At 42.2% G+C, this 23,142-nt stretch overlaps 4 protein-coding genes across 5 annotated transcripts; 3 read left to right on the top strand and 1 right to left on the bottom strand.

Annotated features, from left to right (window-relative positions):
* Window positions 1-6,964: 6,964 nt before the first annotated feature.
* On the top strand, window positions 6,965-9,276 carry LOC120448851 (protein commissureless 2). Its single transcript, XM_039631058.2, has 2 exons — window positions 6,965-7,631; window positions 8,358-9,276. The coding sequence occupies exons 1-2, from the start codon at window positions 7,172-7,174 to the stop codon at window positions 8,942-8,944; spliced, it is 1,047 nt and encodes a 348-aa protein (XP_039486992.2). The 5' UTR covers window positions 6,965-7,171; the 3' UTR covers window positions 8,945-9,276.
* A 5,543-nt stretch (window positions 9,277-14,819) lies between these two features.
* Window positions 14,820-18,156, top strand: LOC120447797 (glycoprotein-N-acetylgalactosamine 3-beta-galactosyltransferase 1). The gene is made up of 4 exons (XM_039629358.2): window positions 14,820-15,214; window positions 17,478-17,583; window positions 17,665-17,949; window positions 18,010-18,156. Exons 1-4 carry the CDS (start codon window positions 14,820-14,822, stop codon window positions 18,154-18,156), a joined length of 933 nt encoding a protein of 310 aa, XP_039485292.2.
* A 1,119-nt stretch (window positions 18,157-19,275) lies between these two features.
* LOC120449852 (glycoprotein-N-acetylgalactosamine 3-beta-galactosyltransferase 1) lies at window positions 19,276-20,572 on the top strand. 2 transcript variants are annotated; one of them, XM_044006111.1, is made up of 5 exons: window positions 19,353-19,505; window positions 19,565-19,705; window positions 19,767-19,863; window positions 20,007-20,303; window positions 20,371-20,572. In XM_044006111.1, exons 1-5 carry the CDS (start codon window positions 19,486-19,488, stop codon window positions 20,539-20,541), a joined length of 726 nt encoding a protein of 241 aa, XP_043862046.1. In that variant the 5' UTR covers window positions 19,353-19,485; the 3' UTR covers window positions 20,542-20,572. The 2 variants fall into 2 exon arrangements, with proteins under 2 accessions (XP_039488445.2, XP_043862046.1); XM_039632511.2 differs by having other exon boundaries at window positions 19,276-19,705.
* A 144-nt stretch (window positions 20,573-20,716) lies between these two features.
* LOC120449851 (polypeptide N-acetylgalactosaminyltransferase 8) lies at window positions 20,717-23,073 on the bottom strand. The gene is made up of 3 exons (XM_039632510.2): window positions 22,662-23,073; window positions 21,481-22,258; window positions 20,717-21,396 (listed from the first exon to the last, which is right to left on the bottom strand). The coding sequence occupies exons 1-3, from the start codon at window positions 23,006-23,008 to the stop codon at window positions 20,749-20,751; spliced, it is 1,773 nt and encodes a 590-aa protein (XP_039488444.2). The 5' UTR covers window positions 23,009-23,073; the 3' UTR covers window positions 20,717-20,748.
* Between the last annotated feature and the right edge of the window lie 69 nt (window positions 23,074-23,142).

Here is a 23,142-nt window from a genome sequence, read left to right as displayed (position 1 = left end):
TTGCATGCAACGTTGACGAGGCAAAAAGAAAAAAACTGAAAAAAGAAAATGTCAGCACGGAAAAAATTGGGCTTCGAACTCTTTTTTCAGGCCTGATTGACAAGAAAATCAGTGAGGCAGGGAAATGTTTTTGTTTCTTTTTCGGTGACACTCGAAAACTAATGCGCTTATCAGTGGAAATGGATCTGGGGTCCCACCGAAAAGTGCAGGTGATTGTTGGATCGTGTGTGGAAATAATTAACATGTACTTTCAATTTCGTGAGCCGCCAAATGAAAACTATGGCGAGGGCGCAGCGAAGAGAAATGAAAACCGAGAAATAAAGCCCCAACGACACCCAGCGGACAACAATCAATAACATTTGTAATGTCAATAATGACAAGGCCCACAAAGCCGGGGAACCCATATATCTGGAGGCACAGAGAGAGTGCATTGATGAATTGCCCAAGCACATCAATTCCCCGGGCACCTTGCATATCATTTGATAAGAGTGCTGCGATAAGGAAATACAGAAATTAAAGAAGTTTGGGCTGCGGGAAAGAGAGAAAGAAACCCGAAAGTTTCCCAACACCTTGTGAACATGAGCAACACGATAATCAATAATAAAAAATTTGTTTATTGATCGACTCCGATGGCCTGACGAAATCAATTGGGGTCAGTAGAATCGGAATCGGGGCTTAAGTGGAAATCGGAAGAGAAAATCGGCTGGGCGCCAAGTGCGAAATTAAGGTTAATTGAAAGTCTTCCATCGAAGTTAAAGGTCTCTGGGTCTCTGGTTCTCTATTAAGGGATCCCACACTGTGATCAGCCCAGCAGTCGGTAGAATTAAGTGAAAGAATTCCACTCGCCCTGCCGGATTTGATGATCTTGTGGTTTATTAGACAAGTTCGGTATGTTAATGCAAGCGAATGTCCACCACGTGCGAAACTGGTTTCGCTTATTCGGATTCGGGTTCAATGACTGGCCACACATTGCAGTTGATTAATTAAGATTTGATTGGGCCAGATCGTGGGGGTGATGCAAAGTACCATATAAATAATTACCACAACGCACTGATGTCACTAGATGTTACATTCTATCGTGAGAATGCAGCTACATCCTAAAGCATTAGTTTCTTGTAACTCCTCTAATGAATCTCTTCATAATGAATGTTACTTTAATCTGACTATCTGGTAAGCAACCAGGTGTTACATGGCACTATCGTTTCCTCAACTCAAGAGCTCGACCGATTTAATTACAGATCTCGAGCAGCGACAACTTGTTGCTGTCGGCGTAAGCGATCTATAAGTCACAGCGGATAAATAATAAAGTTGATCAGGGGAATATTAATCTGACATTAAAATATTCCGCGTTCTATCTACTACTACTCTAATGAAAAGTAAGCTTTCATTAGTTACAGTAGCCGCAAATTACTAGTCAAATGAATCAATAAAGGTATATCGCATTGCTTGCAAAACCGTTCCAGTTACCCGGCTTATATCTGGATTTTATTTGCTCACTCGATTTTGAAAGCTATACATTTATCGGATTGCGTGCTGCGTAATTTAGCTCTTCTGCAACCCAGTGTTTTGTAACTTGCTTGATTCGGATTGCGTTTGATTCAGTGTAAATTTAGCATAACATTCACCCCATTTGTATTTATAGATTGCTTAGACACTTGGATCATAAAAGTGCCTATCTATCCATCAGCTTTGTAACATCTAGGTTCTCCCCCACCCAATGGACTACAAATATTGAAGCCCTATACAGCCAGTTAACCCTGTCGAGAATGTCGAACAAATTTATGCTTGAGTGCTAATAATGTTCAATCAATTGTTGTATAGAAAACCTTTGGAGCGATAAACCAACAAAAAACCGAAAACTTTGACAGCCGGTGATGGGGAAAGGTCCCCAAGACGGCGACAATAAAATGAAATAACATCATAAGTACTACATGGATGATATGGAGGTGATGGGGGACTGGGAGAAGGAAGTCTGGCCAAGCGCAACGAACTTGGGGCTAAAACGCGCCCAAGATAATCAGACGGCAAAACCATAAACAAATAAAGTAAAAATCCAAGCAACGACAGCGTCGGAAGGTGGACAACTTTGGAGTGCTCCATACCGTGTGCTTCTATCTGTCTCTGCAGCTGCAGGCGGAGAAAAAACCTAGGAACATTAGAAGTGTATATTATTTCATATTTTCATCTATAATTTCTAATACTATAAGTCAAGCTATTAAGCTTTTTAAGCCCAGAATTGTGATTACCATCTAATTACAATCTTAACTTAACTTTTGCATCCCACCATTAATTACATCGGATTTATTTGGGACTGTGACTATTTATTGTTAGTCTGTTAAAAATGAAAACTAGAGCAAGGAGAATAGTATAGTCGTGTATGAATATTTTAAAAAGTTTTTAAGAGAACAAATTATTTCATAATTATTTATGGGATATTTCAACACATATTCGACTTAAGTCGAAAATTTGGTTCTTCGAATACGTTTTTTCCACAGTGCACGTGTAGCTGTATCCGTATCTTTAACTGTGATGGGCGTATAAACATTACAACTGCGGTTCATTGACATTGAATGGGTGGGTGCCTACACGCAAGATGTTCCCGTGGGTGGGGGATTCGGAGGTTTGGCTTGGCTAAACTTGAGCCAGACTTGCAGCTATTCTGCTAACTCTATGCACAACTGCGTTTTTAATTGTGCCTGGAATAAAAGGCGCACTCATCGCTGCACTTGTTGTCTTCGGACTCAGATACAGATACAGACACAGAACATAACATAATAGGCCCAAGCTACTTGGCTCGTCACATAAGAATATGAAAAGGATGGCTGGAATGCTCACGCGTAATTTCTACGAATCCATAACAAACACAATGGGACCAAAGACAATGCGGAGTCTAGAACTTGGAGTTGAAGTTGAAGATGGAGATGGAGATGGAGATGGCACCGGTACCTACTCGGAACCTTGAGGGTTGCATGACCTATATCACAGATTACGGAACTGCGAACTGACTTTCCCATGGCAGCGGCACGTCTCGGTTTCAGTCCATATGACAAATGTTTCACATCACTGCCCCCCGACAACTGCAGCAATTACCTGGCCAGGCCACTCGTACTTACATGGTATATAGTATATGCTCCTGCCATGACTTTCGCTCCGTCACAGCTCAGTTGGTTGCAATGCGTCTTGCTGAGCTTCAAAAAAAGGAAAAGGCACAAGATACGTATCCAGAAAATGCGCCCCCGGGCAGGGTGAGAAAAAGTCGGAGTGGAAAAGGAGGAACAAGTGCTTCTAGTTGCCCGGCAGGATGTCATGACTTTATGGCCCATGCCCACGGGTGGCTGGCTGTATTCTGTTTCTGGTTCTGAAACTCCGGATTCGGGAATCTGGGATTCGGGGAATCCGCCTCAACTGCGAGACTGATTCGCCCAATGATACTTCTCCTGATCGCTCAATTAGAGCAGTGTGCCCTGTAATTATCATATGGAAATCAGTTCGATTTAGATGTGTGCCAAAAGTCTAGGGTTGAATTTACAACTCAATTAGAGCTGGAAGGAAGTGGCAGTCACAATGCCAAAGGGTTTCCACATGCCAGCTGCCTCTGGATAATTGTTTCATTTTACAATTTTAGGAATACATTTCTCAGGTGGAAGGGCGGTCATTCATTCCAAAGCCTTTCAGAATCAAGTTCCAGTGCTTGCACTATCAATAAGTTTATTAAAGTAAACACATTTGGGGTCAGTTTATTTGAACTTTCTAGATTATTACACAATCAATATTTTGTTTACTCTAAACAGTGTAATCAGCAACAGTTTTTGAGATATTTTATTGCGAATTCATGACCACCCCCTTTCTTCATATGTGACTGAAAATAAAAATCTATATTTAACCATTGGCTAGCAACTAGTTCCGCCTCAGCAGAACTTTTTGTTAATAATTAACAGATTAAATGACGTCATTTGAGTAATTGTACAGCGAGCGTATGGCACTTTTGCAAAACGGTCATAAAAATATAAAAATTGAAAAATAAAAACGTTAGTTTATACGTCAGAGTTCAGCAATTAACTCAAATCAAAGTAATCGGCCGTCACAGCGTTTCCTATACAATTAAAGCCGGTCCATTTAAATCACTCCCAGCAAGCCGATTATGGAGCTGAGCATAACTCAGGGGCTCGATCGGCGGATTCTTTGGGGCCAGCTTCTAGCTAAGGTCAGTCCAGTCGCCATCATCAATAATGCACGCACGCAGCCCCTGAGATACAAAGTGCCCTCAGCTAGGTCGGGAATCAAAAATACACCGCTCAAGATCAAATTTAAGCCGATTTATTAGTGTCAGAAGCGGTTGACAGGCGACAGAATACCTAAGCCGAAATCCGAAAAATTAATAAACTATGTAAAAATTGTGGCTCGATGGCTGGGCTGCATTATGCAAAGCAGCCCAGAGACCCCGATCTCAGAGTCAGTGAAAAATTAAGCAGCTTTATCAGCATCAGAGCATCTGAGCATCACCCGCATCCGAAAATGAGGCCCCCAAAAACCAGAGACTAAACCCCGAGCCCCAAGACCCAAGACCCAAAAGCCAAAGAGCCAAAGACCAAAGACTAAAGACACCAACTGGCCGTGGACTCATTAATTTAACTTTTGTTCGCGGGCAACGGGGAGACGACCAAAACACAGTAGTCGGCATTGAAGACACAAAGCCCAGAATGCCTAAATGGCTCATTAGGGTCTTAAATTAAAGCTACTTGGCCCAAGTCGGTCAACTAAGCCGACGTGCGGAGAAAGAAAAAGAAAGCGGCGCGAAGAGAAGACCACAATGCGGAGGAACCCAGATATACTCGTATATGCAGAAGCTACCGAACTACCCCGAGAATAGGTATAGGTTAAGGCCCAAGAAAACCCAAGGCGGGCCTTAGCCTCCTTAATTAAATTGCCATTGTCTCTTCTCACGGTCCGTGACAGTTGATTGCAAAAGAACTGCATACCTGGCGTACTTAGATGGGCGGTTCTAAGTGTAGGGAATGGGAATTGGAATGGGATGGGAATGAGATTGGTATTGGGAGGAATGGCATTCGCCCATATGGGTTAGCCGCACTAACCAGAGAAGAATGCCCGGATAATTGTCTGTCCCCTGTCTTCGAGACGTCATCGTACCACTGACAACCTCCGGCATTTTGCTAATCTCGCCAGCCTCTCTGCTGATTCATTTCCTCCGCGAGATTAGCCGGTCGTGATAAGGACTGCTCACTTCTGGCCGCTCTTCGATGAGCTCATGAGGAAGCATTGAGCCCACAGACCATAGGCAACCCTTTGTGAATCGCAACGAGATTCATCTTAGAAGCTGTCTTGTTGAAAAGCAATTTCTCCTCCATCTTCCAGCGGGTGCTGATCTTATCCGGCCTGTTTTGAGTGCTTGTATTTATGTGATTTTTATCGACGGGGGCATCGTAATGGGAAATGGCAACGCATTTCGGAGGGGGCTCTTCCAATTTAATTATTAGGGGATGGCTACACAGTTTTAGTTGATTTATTGGGCTGTTACGGGGTCTGGGGATATGCTTAGAAATGTGCTTTGCCATCAACAAGAAAAACTAATGTTGCGACTCGGTGGGAAATTCGTTCCAGAGATGCATACTAAAATATTCTACCTTCAATATTTAGGTACTTCCATTGACAACCGTTAAGAGGCAAGCCCGAAACCATTTTCCAAAGATTATGTCATACCCTAGTCTGCGCCTCTTTGATTGCAAGGATAATCCCCCGTCAGCTTCCCCTGCTCATCCACAAAACCTCCAATTACACACACATCAATCCCATAAATGGACATCTATTGTATCTATTCGATCCTCAGTGCCAATCCCCATTCCCCCACTCCCGGTTTCATTCTCAAGATCCAAAGGCAAAGACGAAGACCTAACCCTACCTGCTGCTATCGCCAAAAAGTGATCAACCCAAAGCCAGGTGATCATCGCGTCGCCCACAAAATTGCTGCCCGAAATAAGATATCTGCACGTAGCTGTAATTTAAAACTCCGCCGAGCCAAATGAAAAAAAGACAAAATTGAAGAAGAACAAGAGACGTCTCGAGCCCCTTTGGGCAGCAACAACAACAGTACCACAAACACATTATCCTACAGCAATAATTTCTCTTTTCCCGGCGAACAATGCAGAGGAACCAGAACTGAACTGTACACCCAGCGGAAAAATGTGCCGTGAGATTTAGGGAAGAAATTTCTAAGACAAGCATACGAACTAAATACCTCTAGTATAACCACTAAATTTTTGAATAAATTTTAAGGACATTATTTGGGGTATGCCAAGTAAGTTATAGTCCTAACCCTTGTGCTTACTTGGATATAATTAATATTTGAATGTAATTCAATTTGCATCCAACAATTTGCTATTTTCAAAATATGATTCCTTATTTTTTTGACTGCAAGGAAATGGAGATATGTCATTTGCCCGGCTGCAGAACGAACCGAAATCGAAGAAGCCGGCAGAGAAATGAAGATCGATGCCACAGGGTAGTCCCTCTCTCTCCGCTCCCCTCCCGATTCCTATACCGATCCCTATTGCGATCCCGATCCCAAATGCTCTCCCTTTTCCCTCTCTGCTGCTTGAGCAACATGTGCGCCGCTTTGTAACGCCAATTATGGTCCCATAATTCCAGGGCATTGTCTCTTTCTGTGGGAGCACAAAAGATGCGCTCCGGGAATCGGAATCGGAATGGGAATGGGAATGGGAATGGGAATGGGCATTACAAGATACAAGATCGTTTCGCGGCGAGAGAACGTTCTCAGCGATGCGTATCCGAGCGGCAAATGAGCAAGGAGAGAGCAGTGATCGAGATCTTGGCCAGGTAGATTTCGTAGATTTACACTCCAGATCGGATCGACTCGACTCGGTTCAGTTCGGTTCTCTCTTGAGTGGAATGGAGTTGAACTCGGGGAGCTGGCTCGGCTTGACCGCTCGACGATCGGCCGCTCAAATCAGTTTGTGTGTAGACTCAGACGTCGACGGACGTGTGCGTTCGTTAAAAGAAAGCGGAGATTAAGAACGATCCACGAGATACAGATACAAATACCGATACCGATAGCGCAGCAGTGAAAGTGTGCCGAGCTGAGATATAGATACAGATAGAGATTACACCCGCCAGTCGACCGATATAAAAGTAAACCATGGAGGGATTGCCGCGCGCATTAAACTACGAACTCTCGCACGATTTGCATTTCGATCATTACGCCGGTGCCGCAGCTCAGAAGATTCTGAACAGCGGGAGAAGTACTCCCGAAGCCTCCACGCCGACCATCACCACATTGGATGCCATTTCCAGCAGTGATTTCCTGAAACAGATTGGCCAGCAGATCCTCAGCTCCATCCAACTGAAACATCAGCACCAGCTCAACGAAGTCAGCCATCCGAGGAATTCCACCAGCGAGGAGATCATGGATTTCGATCTGGCCAACCGGGTGATTCTGGACAGCAGCAGTGTGGATCAGCTGCAGCAGCAGTTGGAGTACGATAAATTCATGAACGAGGTGTGGATCGGCATCGTCTTCACCCTGATCCTCATCTCGATGGTCTTCTGCATCTGCTCCTGCTTCCTGTACCATCAGTTCCGCACCTGGAAACGCAATTGTAAGTATTCCGCATTGGAAATGGGAATTATACATAGGGCATTCATATATAGTTGTTTATAGAGATTAAAATCTTATCGAGTGCCTGTTTTGATTAGCCAGTACTGCCAAAAAAAAACAAAAACAGTCGCAATTCAAGCCACATAAACAAGTAAAAATTCCAGGCTATTATAAACGATTTTATTGTTGAAATTAGGTGACCCGACTTCAACCGTCATCAGGGAAATATACTCCATTAGGAGTGGAAATCTTTTCGTATCTTATTCCGTCTTAAGTGCTTCCACATCTCTAATGATTCGCTTTATTACGTCAATCCATTTTTTTGGGGTCGTAAAAGCAAGGTATTTCGTTAACTGTCGTCAGGTTCAAGAACAAACACCAATTTTCTATAGTTCGTGATGCGGCCTAAAAAGTGACGAAACCTTGGGAAAAAATTAGCACATCGCCAACGAAATGGCAGAAAAGTGCGGCAAAAATTTCAGAGAAATTCGTCTACCTCGTGTTTAATTCGAAAGCGGTGCCAAGGCAATTATGGAAAAGAATGCAGCGAAGAGAAAATATTTTCAAAAGTTAATGGCAATGAAAGCCAGCAAATAGGGCAAAGCAAATGCGGGCAGAAGCAATTGTAATATTGCAACTGGGTCGAGGTCTTCAATAATCTCGCCCAGTCAACTCCACTCCAACGAAGGCAAATACTAATAAACAATTATTGTTCTTTGTTTTGCAGATCGCAACAATGCAAATGGCTCGACGCAGTGCACCATTGTGGACATAGAGGCGTTGAAACTGCATCCGGATGTGGAGGATCCGGTGCCGGAATACACCCTGGTATCTGGATTGCCCAGCTATGAGGCGGCTCTGAAGCTGCTCCAAAAATCCCCGCAGTCGTCCTGCCTGATTGTCTACCCAAGTGTGTTTAATGTGTTCAACAAGCAAGAGAGGAGCAGCCAGGAGCTGCTGCATCCAGGAGCTGCAACATCAGCACCTCCAGCCGCACTCGAGAATCAGCGGGCACCGCAGCCACCTTCGTTTTGTGAGGCCACCATGCCGCTGCTCCCAGCAACAACAGCAGCAGCCACTCACGCAGCAGCAACAGCAACAGCAGCAGCAACAGCAGCAGCAGCAGCAGCAGCAACAGCAACATCTGCAACACTGGCAACTTCGCCCACGTGCGAGGCGATTAAGCCAAACTTTGTGATGATGCCAATTGTGCCCAGTTATGCGGAGGTATTCGGCAGCTCGTACAAAACCGTCGACGAGAAAAAGAAATCGAAGTCGAAAGACAGCCAGGTGAAAGACGATATCAAGCGGTAAAGGCAAGGGTGAAGCTAAAAGTAAAGGCAAAGGCAGAGGTAGAGCCAATACCGGATGCGGATACCTAGCCACCACGCAACTGAGCTCTGTGATATTTTCATGTTCATGCTGGAAAGACATACCCATATGTAATTAAACTAAGCGCTGTGATTATCAAAAAGACGTTACTAAACATACTACTCGCTACTAAATGTGTTAGCTAGATAGTTACGCCACATTGTACTTAATGATTTCGTATCCAGTACTTATGGAAACGCAAAGATGCAAATTGTTACTAGACTTAAGTAGGCCACAAACTAAATATTAATAAATTATACACCTAACAATTTAAATAATCATTGCTTTAATTATTCCCTAAAGAACAAGCGCTCTTTTAAAGCCAGCTGCATGGCATGGAGCTCTCCATCTGCCAGCTCCTTTGATTATTATTTTGCCATCAATCAGTTGGCATTCAAATTGATTCATTGATGCTGCAGCAACTGATTTGATTGACGCCAGGAACAGATGAAATACAAATCCTTTCGCCAGGCGGTGACTACTCCCCGCTCCACTGAGCTTTAAAAATAGCTTCCAGCTTCCAGCTTCGGATGCCGGAGCACAACATCAACAACCCGGCAGATTGAGATAGTTGTCGTAGATAGATGGATAGATAGATAGATAGATAGACAGATAGAGACAGTTCGATTTGACATTGAGCTAAGGACGTGATAGCTTACTCGACTGTCGGTGCTGCAGTGTGCTCAATGCATTTGTGCAATTGTAATTTCGCATTGATAAGCTAGTAAGTCCATGTATAGGTATGCAAATCGCTGCCAGAGACAATAGACATAATAAATGATCTCAAGCAGTGTTTTCCTAGCATCGATGCTAAGTCGGTGGACGTGACTCCCAGTTAACCCCGTGCAGGAAAACGTGGCCGCTTCCGAAGGCAATACGAATTGCGGTAGGTCTTGGGATCTATTGCTCTATCTTTAAGAGTAGGAGGTTTTTTAGATTTATTTCCATTTTATTTTTATTCTACGCTACACGGTCCCGCATTCCAACAGCTGAGCTGGAAAACACTACTGCAACTAAGTTAGTATCACCACGCTATCTGCAATCTGAACAACCCGCTATCGGCATTAACAAATGGAATGAATTCTATGGAAATTAATCTCACTGTGCAATGGATTTGTCGCTCTTTACCGCCATGTGATTTTTATTTATCATTATTATTATTATCGTTATTGTTACTGTTGTATTTATAGATTGCCGGTTGCAGTTGCACTTGCAATGCACTTGCAGTTGCAGTCCGCTTCCGTGCTTCATTATTATTATGCCCATTTGAATGGGTAAACAAATCACCGACAACCAACTAGAAATCCACATGTGAGGGTGCGAATAAATTGCATTTATGCGAGTGCCATTAAAGTTATTTATCTCACGACCAGTGCCTCGCAATCCGTGATCGGTGATCACAGGTCCGTGACCAGTGATCGGTGATCAATGAAATGGGGCAAGTTCTGGGGAAGAACCTCTTGCGGTGGCATTTGCATATTGGTTGGAGCATTGAAACAGAAAACAGACTTCGCCTGAAAGCCGCTTATGCAAAGCAATAATTATTAATTGCAAATGCAGTCGAGATTTACGATCGCTCTTTGTTTATTTGACAGCTTATGACATATTCCCCGATGAGAGACGCCTAACTAACTTAGCCTCATGTCTAGAACCTATGAATATCTTAGCCAGCGACCGTTTTCACAAGGGCTGGAATGATCTATGGATTTTATTGTCGGCCGGCCGCTTGGACTGTAGAAATAAGCGAAACCTGGCCGAAACACGCCCACCAATTTGTCAGAACGCCACAATGTGTGCAAATTGTTTCATTAGTTGAATTTGGGCGCCGTTCAAAACAATGCCAAAAAATTCCAATAAGCGCGTGGTCAGTTGTTTAAACAATCCCCTCACGTACAACCGACAACAGTCAAAGCTTTCGGGCTACAAAGACAGCCAAAAGTATTGGCTTTGCTGGTTAGGAGAACCATTCTGGATTATTCAATTGTTCGTAGTTCAGCTACTTATATTACAGTATTACAGCAGGCCATATAATTTCATCACTGCCATTACCGGGCATAAAGCAAACAGTTCCAGTGCATACTTGAAATTGTTGCTAATGAGTTTTAGTATCGGTTTTTATGTTAGCCCCGCTAATTGCCTGGCTAATGGGTTAAAGAGCAATCGGTTATGAAGCTAAATTCGCCAGTTGCCGGCCTGCAAAATGTGGCAATTTGTCTATGCTTTCACCTTGGCTCCAGACAGCTTGTCCAATTTTATTTTTGTTTTGAGTTTTATTTTTCGATTTGCATTTGCATTGCCGGGTTTAACGGCTGCTGCCACGAAAACATGTGTAGATCGCACACGGCACATCAAAATATTATGCAGCATAAACAACATAATTAGCTCGAAATGCAAATTCGAATGGGAAGCTGAATCCGAATCCGAAAGCACAACCAAAGGGCAATTTATTAAAAGCCCATCCATCGGATGCATCTTTCGGATCGGTGAAAGTTGCAGGTTGCTGGGGCAGAGGGTACAACCTAATGAAGCGGACAATTTATTAATAAAATGCACATTAGTCCACGTTTACGGCCCCGCACAACACACGTCGTCTTGGCCAACTGAATTTTCAATAAAGCGCCAAAATCGTGGGCCAAGCCGAAGCTACATTTTTTAAGCTGGAAGTGGAAGCTGGAAGATAACCATATCCATACCCGTACCCATACCCATACCATTGTGGCTCCAATCGACTAACTCCCAACTCAGACGAGTCGCCGCCGATGTTTGAAAGCGAAACCGGTTGGCCAACAGCCGCTGGGTAAAAAGCAACGTCATACGCAATATCTGACCCACTTTATGGTGCAGGCGGCTAAAACCGAAAACCAAAACAAAAGCCAAAATTGAAATTGAAATTGGCAAGCCCGCTGTCTCTAGGAAAACGGTCACCAATTGTGGACATCTACACATTTCTATAAATATTTTTATGGGGTCAGCGCTGCTTGTTCAAATAAAATACATATTACACAAACATGCCACGGCATTTAAATCGATTTTAGCCTCGAGTAGAGCAAATATTACAAAAAACTACAAAGGCTGTGTAAATGGTATTGAGTCAATATTTAAATATTCATTTAAGCCCGCTGACCTAAAACCAAAAATTTATTTAAAGTATTTAACTTTTCAAGGGTGATTACCGGCGATTTAAGTCAACTTTTTTCAGATCTCCATGAAATGTTTATTTATGCTTTGCCGAAATTCTTATTAAGAGCCACACAGTGCCTCAAATTTGTTTAACACTCGTGTCAGTTGTTGAGCCTTTTTATAATGCCATGCGTTAAGTTCAGCCGCGATTTATTTATCTTTTCTTTTAGACTTTGGGCAAACATTTTGAACTGAAGCTGCGCCATTTGCTTGGATATTACCCCAACTTAAAGGTGAATGAAAGGTCTGAAAAAAAAAAAAACATAGAAAAGATAAAAAATGCACGCAAACAATAGTAATAAATATTAGCAACAACTTCTCTGCCAAGGCGAAGATTTTGCCATTTGATGTGTTTGCCTTTGTAAGTGGCAAGTGAAATTGCGGCGGTTGGGAAAATATTTGCTCAGAATGTTTTGCATATATGTAGATATGGTGAAGTGTAGTAAAAGCTTTGCCACGCGGGTTAAATAGCGAAAAATTAAGAGCTTTCTTAGATAAATAATCTACACTAGAGTTCTGCTTGCCTGGTTTGCGGCGGACCACAAAAAGATATTAATTTGAATGCTGTATCTTTGCACACAGATACGGAATACTAAAATCCACCTAGCTGAAAATAAATTTTCCGTTCGACAAAATTAAAGAATTTTCTGATTGAAATTCCATAAAAGAATAACAATAAATTGATTTGGGCTCGGCTTTGAGTGCGAGATTGGGTCAAGCATGGAATGCGAATTAGTAACTGACAAACGTTCTACGCTCCAAAAACCCTGCAATACGAGTTTAACAATCTGTGCACTTCAAATTTGTATATTGGCAGCAGAAAAGTGCAGGCGTTTCAACTTTTATGCTTAATTCAAGTGAAATATTTACCTCGATTGCGTTGCCAAACAAAAGCTAAATTAAATTCTATCTTCATGAAAATATATAAAAAGTTGGAGCGTTCCGAGAAGCTTGACTAAAAGAAAAACAAATAAAAATGCAAATAAAAGTTGTCCGATTTAAAGTTATGGGCGCTCTGCTAGATACTCCAGACCTGAACCCAGCTCATAAAAACCCAACAGGAAAACTCCGCCGAACGAGTTAACTGCGATGCGCTAACTGTTCCTATCTTGGGCGCTCCCATCAAAGGAACATCAAAGTGCAGCAGTGGGGGATCGGATCGGATTGGATTTGGGACTCGGAATGGGATTGAAAAGGCACTGTGAAAAACTAGTGCAGAAACTTACGGAGAACTAACTTCGCTAGAAACCTAAATAACTTGTGCTTACTTATCATTTACAGCACATAATCAGAAATGTTTTACTATCAAAAAAAAAGAATATTATTGGAAGTATTTCATATACACGCTATTTAGTTTTCCCCAAAATATTTTTAGGTAGTATTTACATTTCATTTACGTTTATTTATTTATCTTTAAATTGAATTAGTGTTATCTTATAAGAAATAAATACAAACAATTCATACAATTTAATTAAGTATCATTTGTACTATTTTAAAGATTTTTCTCCGTGTAAAAATGGGATTGGGACGCGGATTGGGAGCTCGCAGCAGCCAGCCACAGCGGTTGCAGATGCAGATGGAGATGCAGACAAAGATACAGATACATATAAAGTAGGTTGCTGCAGGTTTGTTTTCCCGATAAGCTCGCGCCATGAGATTAGCCTGTTTTCCCTTCCACCTCCACCTCCCAGCAATTTGTTTTTTTCCCGTCTTTGTCTGTTCTGCGTATTTGGCTGCGGTTTAATTTTATGGGCCAAAGATTTTATTTTGTAACTTAATGTTTGTTTGGCCTGCAGGAGACTGGAAGCAGCAGGTTGTTGGATCTTCTTTTATTTTGGTACCCATCTGCTTTCAACGGAAATGCACTCAAATCCAGAGATGACGACCCGGACATCAATTTACATTTTATAGCCCCTTTTCCTCTTACTCATTAATTGCGCACATTTGTAGTGCTAAGTGTTATTCAAATAGCATTACTTTAATAGCATTGATCCAACAGTCATCGGCTTACTTGCCAAATTGTATGATTATTTGATAGGTAACCATGGTTACTTAGTTATCTGCACCGCTAACCAAACAATTGCCCCCTTCCGTGATTGGATTACTAAAATGCAATCAAAGCTCGCTAATCTTATCAAAAATGTTTCTCCCAGTGGCCAGCGAATCGTGTAATTATGTTTAATTGGCCCAGCGAATCGAGTTAACACTTTGCGGACTAAATAAATATTCTAATTAACTGTTCAAATTGTAGATGCAATCGTGAAACCAATTACCGATTCTGTTTCATTAAGTATAATTAAAACGACCACAAAATCAAGATTATTTTTTTCGCCAAAAATTAAAACGACCAAATAATGAAGTTCATTTTTTGCGCACTAAAATAAACGAATCATTGTTTAATTATAGGAACTGCTTAGCCAGAGAATGTATCTTCCTACTTGGCAGAAGCTAAAAATCACTTAACCGTAAACAAAATAGCTCAATAGCTTCCGTCCGCTGTTAAATACGAAGCATGAGTGCACATCGACCCCCGAAAACTAAGTGGGTTAAATTCTTTCTTCAGACTGATAACTGTCTTATCTAAAATTGACTTTTCCCATGTGTGTGATCAAACTTTTATAATAGTCAGTTTAAAGTCATGACTTCACCTAGACGCGTTTATCATGGCCTCTTCGTGGCTTTAATTCTGTTTTTGGCTTTCACTCTCTATATTAATTCGGGCGAAGTTGATAGGACACCTGCAAAACTAAGTAACAAGCACACTGTGGATCCCCTGTACGAAGAAATCAGGATTCTCTGCATGATACCCTATAGTTATCATGACCCCAACACTTCCAAATACGTGAAACGCACCTGGGGAAAACACTGCAATGTCTTGCTATTTGTGAGTGGGGATATCGATGGCGAATTGGAACCCTATGTGCCTGTGATTAATTCCACGCATACGTGGACCTTGGTCCATCAGGGGCTGATGTACGCCTCTCTGACCTATGCCGACAAAATCGATTGGTTCCTCAGAGTCGAGCCCTCTAGGTAAGACCCCGTAATATTCACCAGATCATAATATAATTTGAATCGTTCGACGCAGTCATAAATTGCTGAAGAGCTCTATTATGGTTTTCTTTTATCGCTGGAATATTGATATGATATTCTAAGCGCTCAACTTCCACTCTGCCACTACACCGAAAAAGATTTGGCCGTTCCACTTATTAAGAATATACCATTATAACATTTGTCATCAAATGTAGTTTCTTAGTCCGAAATATTAACTATTGCCTATGCTCTTAACAACAATTTGATTTTCTGCTTTGAAAGGGCACATAATTGCACATACGTTATCTATATTTTGGATTAAAGGACGATTTAAGTTGCCAACTAAATTACAGACAACCTATGAATTTTCACATTTCATACAATCTTATACAATGTTATTTTTTTCCGTGGCTCCTTATTCATTCTTGTTGTTTATTTTTATGAGCGTTGAGTTCGGTGGCCGCCTCACTCAACATATTTTGACTTCTTTCATTGATAAAGTTATCAGTCAGCCTTCGGCAGTATTTGTTTGTGCTCGAGTTTGAGTTTGGGTTTCGATTGTTGTTTGCTGGATGTTCCCGTTTGCGTTAAGGTCTACATCCCGTTTTGCAGTCGGTTCCGTTCCATTCACTCCATTGTTGATCGATTTTTCCTCGGCTTCCTTTTGTGGTTTAGCCCACGGAGCGTTTCCTTTATCTTGAGGAGCTGGGGATGGAAAAATGTGCCAAGGAAGTGCGAGTATCTATGGGCGGTAGTTTATCTGTCTTTTGTAGGGGACACAATGCACTTCCCCAGCCCCGGTTCCCCATTTTCCTCTGTGTATATGTCGCTTGATTGCTCTCCGGGGAGGTTTGCCTTCATAATTGGTACAAATTTCAGTTCGAAGTTGAAAAAGAATATTTTCCCATGGATTTTCATTCACGGTGCGGAATGCCATTAGCATAGTTTGCCTCAGATTATGCTGATAACTCACAAACGAATTTCTATTCAGAGCGAGTGATCGCAACCCTATCCCAATGTATTCCCCATTCAATTCTAATTTATGAAAATAAAATGCACTCTACAAACTAGACATTTATAGACAGGTCATTCCGTCATGTGTCATTCCGTTTCACTGGCATTGATTAGCTTAAATATATTTGCAATTGGCGCTATCAATTTATTTTGATATTTTGCGCACTTTTCAAATGCAATTCAATTAATCCCTGTTTACATTCAAATGCCAACTTAATGGTAATATAAATGCTAGAAGTTTCAATATGCCCGGTCGTAAATGTTATTGATTAGAGCGCATTATCAAGAGTTTTTTAATATTGGTTAAAATGCGTGCCAAGAGGTCAATTAAGTGTGCCGCAGAGCTGTCGATTGAAATAGTGTTTTCCTAATTTATGCCGTCATACATAATTGGAAATTTATTGGATGTGATGTCAACACCAGCCGTAGAATATTACAAAATCAATTGAATTAGGATTGGGATTAGACTTGGGAATATTTATACACTGCTTAATCGTCTCTAAAATAAGTTGATAACCTGACTTGGCGTTTACTTTGTGTGGTCGTTGACTGACAATTAAAAGTTTATGTTTGTAGCAAGAGCCATTAAAGTTGGTAGTTTTATTGGCCGGCTCTGCATTGGTCATAGAATACTATTTCCAACGACGGCTTCATCTGTTTTATCTACGTAATTAATTATAAGAAATCGACTGATGGGAAAACAATGCGAAATTGAAACATTGTGATCGGGGCTCTTCACCATTCTACCTCCCAAATCCAAGTATATGGCACCTTACCTCATCGACATTATCTACAATTACTTGTATCTTTGTCTGGTTGTTTGGCAAATATTTAACGAAGTGTTTATGATTTTGTACGTTTATTTTCGTTATTTTTTGTTTTTTTCGGAGATTTTAGCCATCGTTGTTTGCGTCGCACATTTGCGGCTTGAACTTGGACTTTGTTTGCTTTGCGTGTCCACGATCCATTCAAAAACGGATCTTGCCATGTTGTTGACACGGTTTTTCTAAATGGCAATTGTTTGCTTGTCGCTCTACCCGTACTCAATTTTTTTGAATATCCATAAGACTCACATCGACCAATTCGGCCATACAACACTCGTACATATTTGCATTGCGGCTTTGTATGCAAAGCTGATCAGTGATGGATTTTATTGACATGCACGATTTCGCGACGTGAATGAAGAATGAGAATTCTTAGTTGGCACAAAGGAAATTTTCGACTGAAGTCTAGTGTTTTCCTATTTCAGCTTTGTAGTTGTGGAGAATCTCCGACATATGATAGACAAAAGGAAATATCAACCCAGTCAACCGATATATTTTGGCTACGAGCTCGAGAATATTGTTACACATGAGGTAAGTTTAATTTGGACTGATAAACAGAATATTTCAATATTTGGCACTATTTGTGCAAATATGTTTTATTGCGGCCTCTAGCCCTTTGTCTACTATCGTAGTGGGTATGTGATAAGTAGAGAGGCCTTAAGACGATATACGGAGGCGTCGAAGGATCCTGAGAACAAGGATTGCACTCATTGGGAGGGGTATGCTGAGGATTTGGATATACATCGGTGCATGAGTTTTGCTAACGTTACGGTAGCAGAAAGTCGGGACGAATTTGAGAACGAGACATTCATACCCGTAGAAATGGATAACCAGTTCCAAGATGGCTATGATACTATACCCTGGCTGCGTAACTTAACTTATCACAAAAGAACAGAGGTAATCTATTACTAAGAGTAATAAAGTTCTATGTAATACTTCGCCTTATCATCTTTTCAGAAATCAGTTCCCATATCCAGCCGCGCCATTAGTTTTCTGGTAAAATATCCGCCAGAAATGTACGATTACTACTATTTTGTTTATCGAGTAAAGTCCTTTGGCACCCCCGTCCCCGTCCCAAGCTCCATTGACCGTAAAAGGCCGTAATAAAGGACTCACCTCTGGCAGCTGTCGACGAACTTCCTTCCTGATGTTTCAATTACTGAAAGGCAGAGGGCCCTGGTTACACATGAGGTTACTTCCTAGTAAATCCATGCAATCCAAAGTAACCCACATATCATGTACATCACATAACTCATCTCACATGTGGGAAAAAGGGGGAGGATAAACGTGTTCATCAATGAATCTGTCGTCTGGCCTGGAGTCTCATTTTCCCAATGCCCTTTGTCTGTGCAAAATTACTTCCGTTTCTCTTCGATTTTCGGTTTCTTTTTCTCTGCCCAACTGCAAAGTGTCATTGTTACATCATGTCTGAGGGAAAGGAGATATTCACATGAATGCAATATTGCACTTTTCCCTGCTTCCTGTAACCTTTATCATGTGTAGGCCTATTGCCTGTTAGATGAAAACTTAGCTCATCTGGAAACTTGAGCACGTAAACTGAGACATTAATATCCCACATAAGCGGAATATCGCTTACCTCTCGCAGGTTCCTTATTTTTTGTTTGACAGTTTCACATGAAACCCGTACAAGGCGCTCACATGTGATTATCGAAATCCATACAAACGTTTGTGGGCCTTTTGTTTTGCAACAAAAGAGGTAGGCGATTGAATAATATTTTCCAAATATATGTGACTTTGTCGTGTTATTTTGGGATGTCTAAAAATAGATTCGAGTATCTATGCAAATCTAGAAACGTGTTTGAATCACGGAATGAGCTTTAGTTTCGGATTCCACGAAGTTTGTTAAAAACAGGAAACATGAGCGCCAGATGTTGGCACCCAGTAATCGATACTCCACTTTAAGTTAGTTTAGTTTACGCAACACTTTATGAACTGACCAAACCCTTCCGGATCTTCCGAGCCATTCGCCCCTTCACTTTCAACTGCAAAGTTTTGCATCAACTTGAAAGCCATTATCATCAATGAAAGACGATGGCAAGGCGTCTTCGATGCCCGAGTCGTCAGGTGGGTTAATAATTCTAATTGAAAAAGGCAATTTGTATGCGGCGGGCAAAGAGAAACCAGAGGCAGCGCGGACCGACAAAAGCACTCAATGTAATTAAATTGTCGACGGACCACCCAACGCCAATAGTTCCACCACCCAAACCGCCGATTCCAGTAATCGTTTAGATATGCCACGACTGTTTAGTACACGGCGCCTCTTCCTCGCCGGAAAGAATGCAATTTATTTGCTTATCCTGGGCACTATATTCTATACGGTTACGTTGCGCCTTCCTGGGAACTTGAAACCTGAAGAAGTCGTCGAACGCTCTGGTCCACCACCCCCTAGGATCTTTTGCATCATATCCACATATGAATATCGCCACACACAGGTAGCAATTCACACCCATCGGACTTGGGTCAGGCACTGCGATCACTATCTCTTCGTCAGCGATTACAGTGACCACTACCTGGAGCCAGCGGTGTTTATGCATATGAATGACCGGTGGCACCGAATGAGGGCCTATCTGGAGTACGTCTACAAGTATCACTTCCATCAGGGGGACTGGTTCCTCTACTGCAATGACGATAAGTAATGATGGCGAATGAAGAAGTTATCGGAATGCTTTGAGTGATATTAATGGCCTTTTCAGCTTTGTAGTCGTGGACAATCTTCGTCACATGCTGAAGACATATAGTCCCAATGAACTTATTTACTTCGGATGCAAAATGCGAGCACCCAATGGTCTGGTGAGTTTGTTTTCCAATTTTAAAAATCAATTATGGAATAATCAATACTTGCTTTTCATCAATTATTTTTCTGACTAAGGATATAATGCTAATATAAGCGGCACTTTAAATGACTGGCTTATATATTTTAATTTTATTTCTAGGTGTACATGCTAGAAGGTTCCGGGATTGTCTTCAGTGGAGCTGCTCTTAAGCGATTTGCACTAGCAGCCCTGACCAACGAAAGTATTTGCAGTTCGGAGGCGAAAGGCAATGATTTCACTCAGGAACTGGGTCGATGTCTCACTAATGTCAATGTGATAGCCGGGGATAGTCGGGATGAGTTGCAGGGACATCGATTCCTGCCTTTCGATGCGGACTTGCATTTGGGATCAACATTTAATCAATCCCTAGAACACCACAAGTATTTTCTGGATCGTTCTTACTATCCAGTAATTGATGTGGGTTTTTATGCTGAGTTAATTTATTGATTACTTCATTTCATTATTTTTTCCGGATTCATTTCAGATGCACTTGCCGGTCTCTTTGCATTTAATATGCTTTCATACGAACTACATAATGACCATTTATAATATGTACTACTTTGCATATGTAACTAGAGTTTTCGGAGTGCCGCGTAACTTGAACTTTGAAAACGAAAGGATGTTACTCGAAAATAAGACTACATTAATTGATTAATTGATTACCATAACTTAAGGTGCATACAACTTAAGCGGTCTTTACGTTATATTTAAACAAATATTGTTAAATAATACAGTTACTCTTTCCTAAATAACAAATTTAAAACCTAAATTAAGTTGCCTAGGTAGACCTACGGCTAATTTATATTTACAAATGAAATTCGGCAGTTTTAGACAAAGCTTTTGACAATGCCTTAAATTTCTCCTACTGCGTCTTGACATTATCCCAAAAATGTTGGAGTCTTTGTTTATTCTGATATCCGAATTTCCACCTTTGCCTATGGTTTTTCAGATCACAGACACTCGAAGTAACCGAATTTGATTCCGGCTGCGCCTCCAGGCAATGCCTTAAGTTTTGCTGTTGGCCGGAGACCACCTGATGGGTCTTGGAGTCGAAGGACCAGAACTGGTTTCCACTCTGGCCATGGCATTGGTATATATGAACATTCACTCCTTGATTGCGCACCTCCAAGCAGTAGAATCCGGATCGCAACTCCCTACGATTGGTTAGGCTCCAATACTGCTCCGGACTGGGGAATACGTGGTCCGAACTGCAAGGACCCAGTTTGGGTTGACCATTCCGAGGTTCTTTGCGATCCAGACACAGTTTCGGTGATGATACACTTTGTAATACTCCAGAGGCGTATTCTGCGGGATCTAATATGGGATATAGGTTCAGGAAATCCGCTGCGAGGTTGTCCAAGAACCACTTGAAAGGCTTGCAGTGGAGGCGCTTCTTGAGGTCTCGTTGCTCGGCAAGATTGCCAACCGGAATTACTGTTAAATGTGGCATGTTGGCAAATAGCTTGTCCTTGTATTCATCTAACCAAATCTCAGCCACTCGGCGGTAGTTCTAGGGAGATTGTATTCAAACACAAACGATTAATTTATATTCAAACTATTTATTGAATGAAAATATGGCTTTAAAAGAACTCACCCTAGAAATAAGTTTCCTCTCGCTATTTTTATCCTTGTTGGTATAGCGCACTTGGAATTTTCCGTCTCTAAAGAGGTGGCCAATCCTTGAGCAGGGGACTTCTAGGATCTGTCCGCCGCACAGCCACAACTTAAGGCTCAGCTCGAACTGCTCGGCTCCCCAGATCTTCAATTTCTTGTCGTAGCCGCCAAGCTTCGAGAACCACTCACGTCCAATGGCAAAGAGACCACCATTCATTATGGGATTCTTATGCGGTGCCGGCATGGCTACGGCCTCCTCCTTGAGGAGTGGAAGCTGAATATAATTGAACTCCCAGTTGAAGAAGCCCCTCGACGGCTTGCCCCTTCTGTAGGCGAAGGTATCGAAGTCAATGGTGTCTATGATTGGAGTAGTGCAGGTCCTGTTGTCCTCCAAAATGGGAGCGAGGAGTGGCTCCAGCCAGCCTTTGGTCACCTCCACATGGCAGTCAAGGAAGACCAGGACGTCGGCCAGGGCCAGTTCAGCGCCCACGACTCTGGCATGCATCAGACCCACCTGGGTTGTGATCCTGCGGTGCTGCACCATATTAAGGAACTTGATCTTAATGAAGTCGTTGAGCTTCTCGTCCACCTGCGTGCTCCCGTCGTCCACCAGGATAACCTCCCGAAGCAGCTGGACCGGAGTCCGGCTCCTCAAGCTGCTCAGCGTTCGCAGCAGCACGCTCGCCTCCTCATTGTGATATGTTATCACCACACTGACCGACGGGAGCTTTTCCAGCGGGTACTTGAGCTTTTTGCAGCTGTGGAAAGATCACACGTTTCAGAGAGTCTTATCACAATGAGTGATGACGATTTGGCTATTTTTATGAGCAAAAAGTAATGAGTGTAAAAATAATATTTGCTTAAGTTTTTATATCCGGATATTTTTTAATATGTCACTGAAAGGAAATATATATTTTTTGTATATTTTAGAAATATATCAAGATATAAGGTGTGTCGATTTCAATTAAAAATGTATCTGATAGTTAATTGGAAAGTATTGGGTTAGATTTGACTAGACTTCTTCTGGACATCAACAGCAATGAGATGAGTTTATCTGAGAAATGTCTTTAAAGCACCGGCAGTACTGAATCGGATCCCACTCTTATAAAGCTGCCGATTGCCGCTCAGCAATCTCTCGTAGCTAATACTCTCGCCACTCACCTGCGATGTCGCATGTCGTAGAGCGTTCGCTCAGGTGAGATGCGCTTGGAGAGCCAAGCATTGTAACCCGTTTCCCGCTGACTTTTGTCGATGGCCTCCAACTGCTCTTCAGTCCAATTGCCCCGCGCCGGACGACCCAAAGCTCCCAGATCCGGAATGACCTCCGACTCGAAGACCGCCTGCAGATCTCTAATGTCACGCTCCAAACGAGAAGTGGTCGAAGCAGCGCCTTCTTCAAGCTCCCGCTCCAATTCCAGGGTATATAGATAGTAGATAATACTGCCGATGGCCATCAGCAGTAGCAGCGGCAACACCTTCTTCTTGTGCCTCCAAATATCCAGGCACATCGTATCACAGCAACAAACACAGCCCTCCGGAACGGACAGTAGACTTTCGGCTTAAACCGCGCAGCGTTTTGGCCAAGACTGAAGCTGGCCAACTGAGAGCATGACGAGAGCGGTCTTCCACACCAGTAATCCCA

Source organism: Drosophila santomea, chromosome 3L (genome assembly GCF_016746245.2).
Source record: "Drosophila santomea strain STO CAGO 1482 chromosome 3L, Prin_Dsan_1.1, whole genome shotgun sequence".
Taxonomy (NCBI): domain Eukaryota; kingdom Metazoa; phylum Arthropoda; class Insecta; order Diptera; family Drosophilidae; genus Drosophila; species Drosophila santomea.
The sequence above is the reverse complement of the archived record's forward strand: the minus strand, read 5'-3'. Positions and strand labels throughout refer to the sequence as shown.

What these genes read in the sequence shown, in the direction of transcription:
- LOC120449852 (XM_039632511.2), top strand. Translation starts at nt 19,305, where the DNA reads ATGCCACGACTGTTTAGTACACGGCGCCTCTTCCTCGCCGGAAAGAAT. An exon ending in CTCTACTGCAATGACGATAA is followed by an intron (nt 19,706 to 19,766) that starts GTAATGATGGCG and finishes TGGCCTTTTCAG; the next exon opens with CTTTGTAGTCGTGGACAATC. An exon ending in TGCGAGCACCCAATGGTCTG is followed by an intron (nt 19,864 to 20,006) that starts GTGAGTTTGTTT and finishes TTTTATTTCTAG; the next exon opens with GTGTACATGCTAGAAGGTTC.
- LOC120448851 (XM_039631058.2), top strand. Translation starts at nt 7,172, where the DNA reads ATGGAGGGATTGCCGCGCGCATTAAACTACGAACTCTCGCACGATTTG. An exon ending in CCGCACCTGGAAACGCAATT is followed by an intron (nt 7,632 to 8,357) that starts GTAAGTATTCCG and finishes TTTGTTTTGCAG; the next exon opens with ATCGCAACAATGCAAATGGC.
- LOC120447797 (XM_039629358.2), top strand. Translation starts at nt 14,820, where the DNA reads ATGACTTCACCTAGACGCGTTTATCATGGCCTCTTCGTGGCTTTAATT. An exon ending in CTCAGAGTCGAGCCCTCTAG is followed by an intron (nt 15,215 to 17,477) that starts GTAAGACCCCGT and finishes TTCCTATTTCAG; the next exon opens with CTTTGTAGTTGTGGAGAATC. An exon ending in CTTATCACAAAAGAACAGAG is followed by an intron (nt 17,950 to 18,009) that starts GTAATCTATTAC and finishes TCATCTTTTCAG; the next exon opens with AAATCAGTTCCCATATCCAG.
- LOC120449851 (XM_039632510.2), bottom strand. Translation starts at nt 23,008, where the DNA reads ATGTGCCTGGATATTTGGAGGCACAAGAAGAAGGTGTTGCCGCTGCTA. An exon ending in TACGACATGCGACATCGCAG is followed by an intron (nt 22,259 to 22,661) that starts GTGAGTGGCGAG and finishes ATCTTTCCACAG; the next exon opens with CTGCAAAAAGCTCAAGTACC. An exon ending in AGAGGAAACTTATTTCTAGG is followed by an intron (nt 21,397 to 21,480) that starts GTGAGTTCTTTT and finishes CAATCTCCCTAG; the next exon opens with AACTACCGCCGAGTGGCTGA.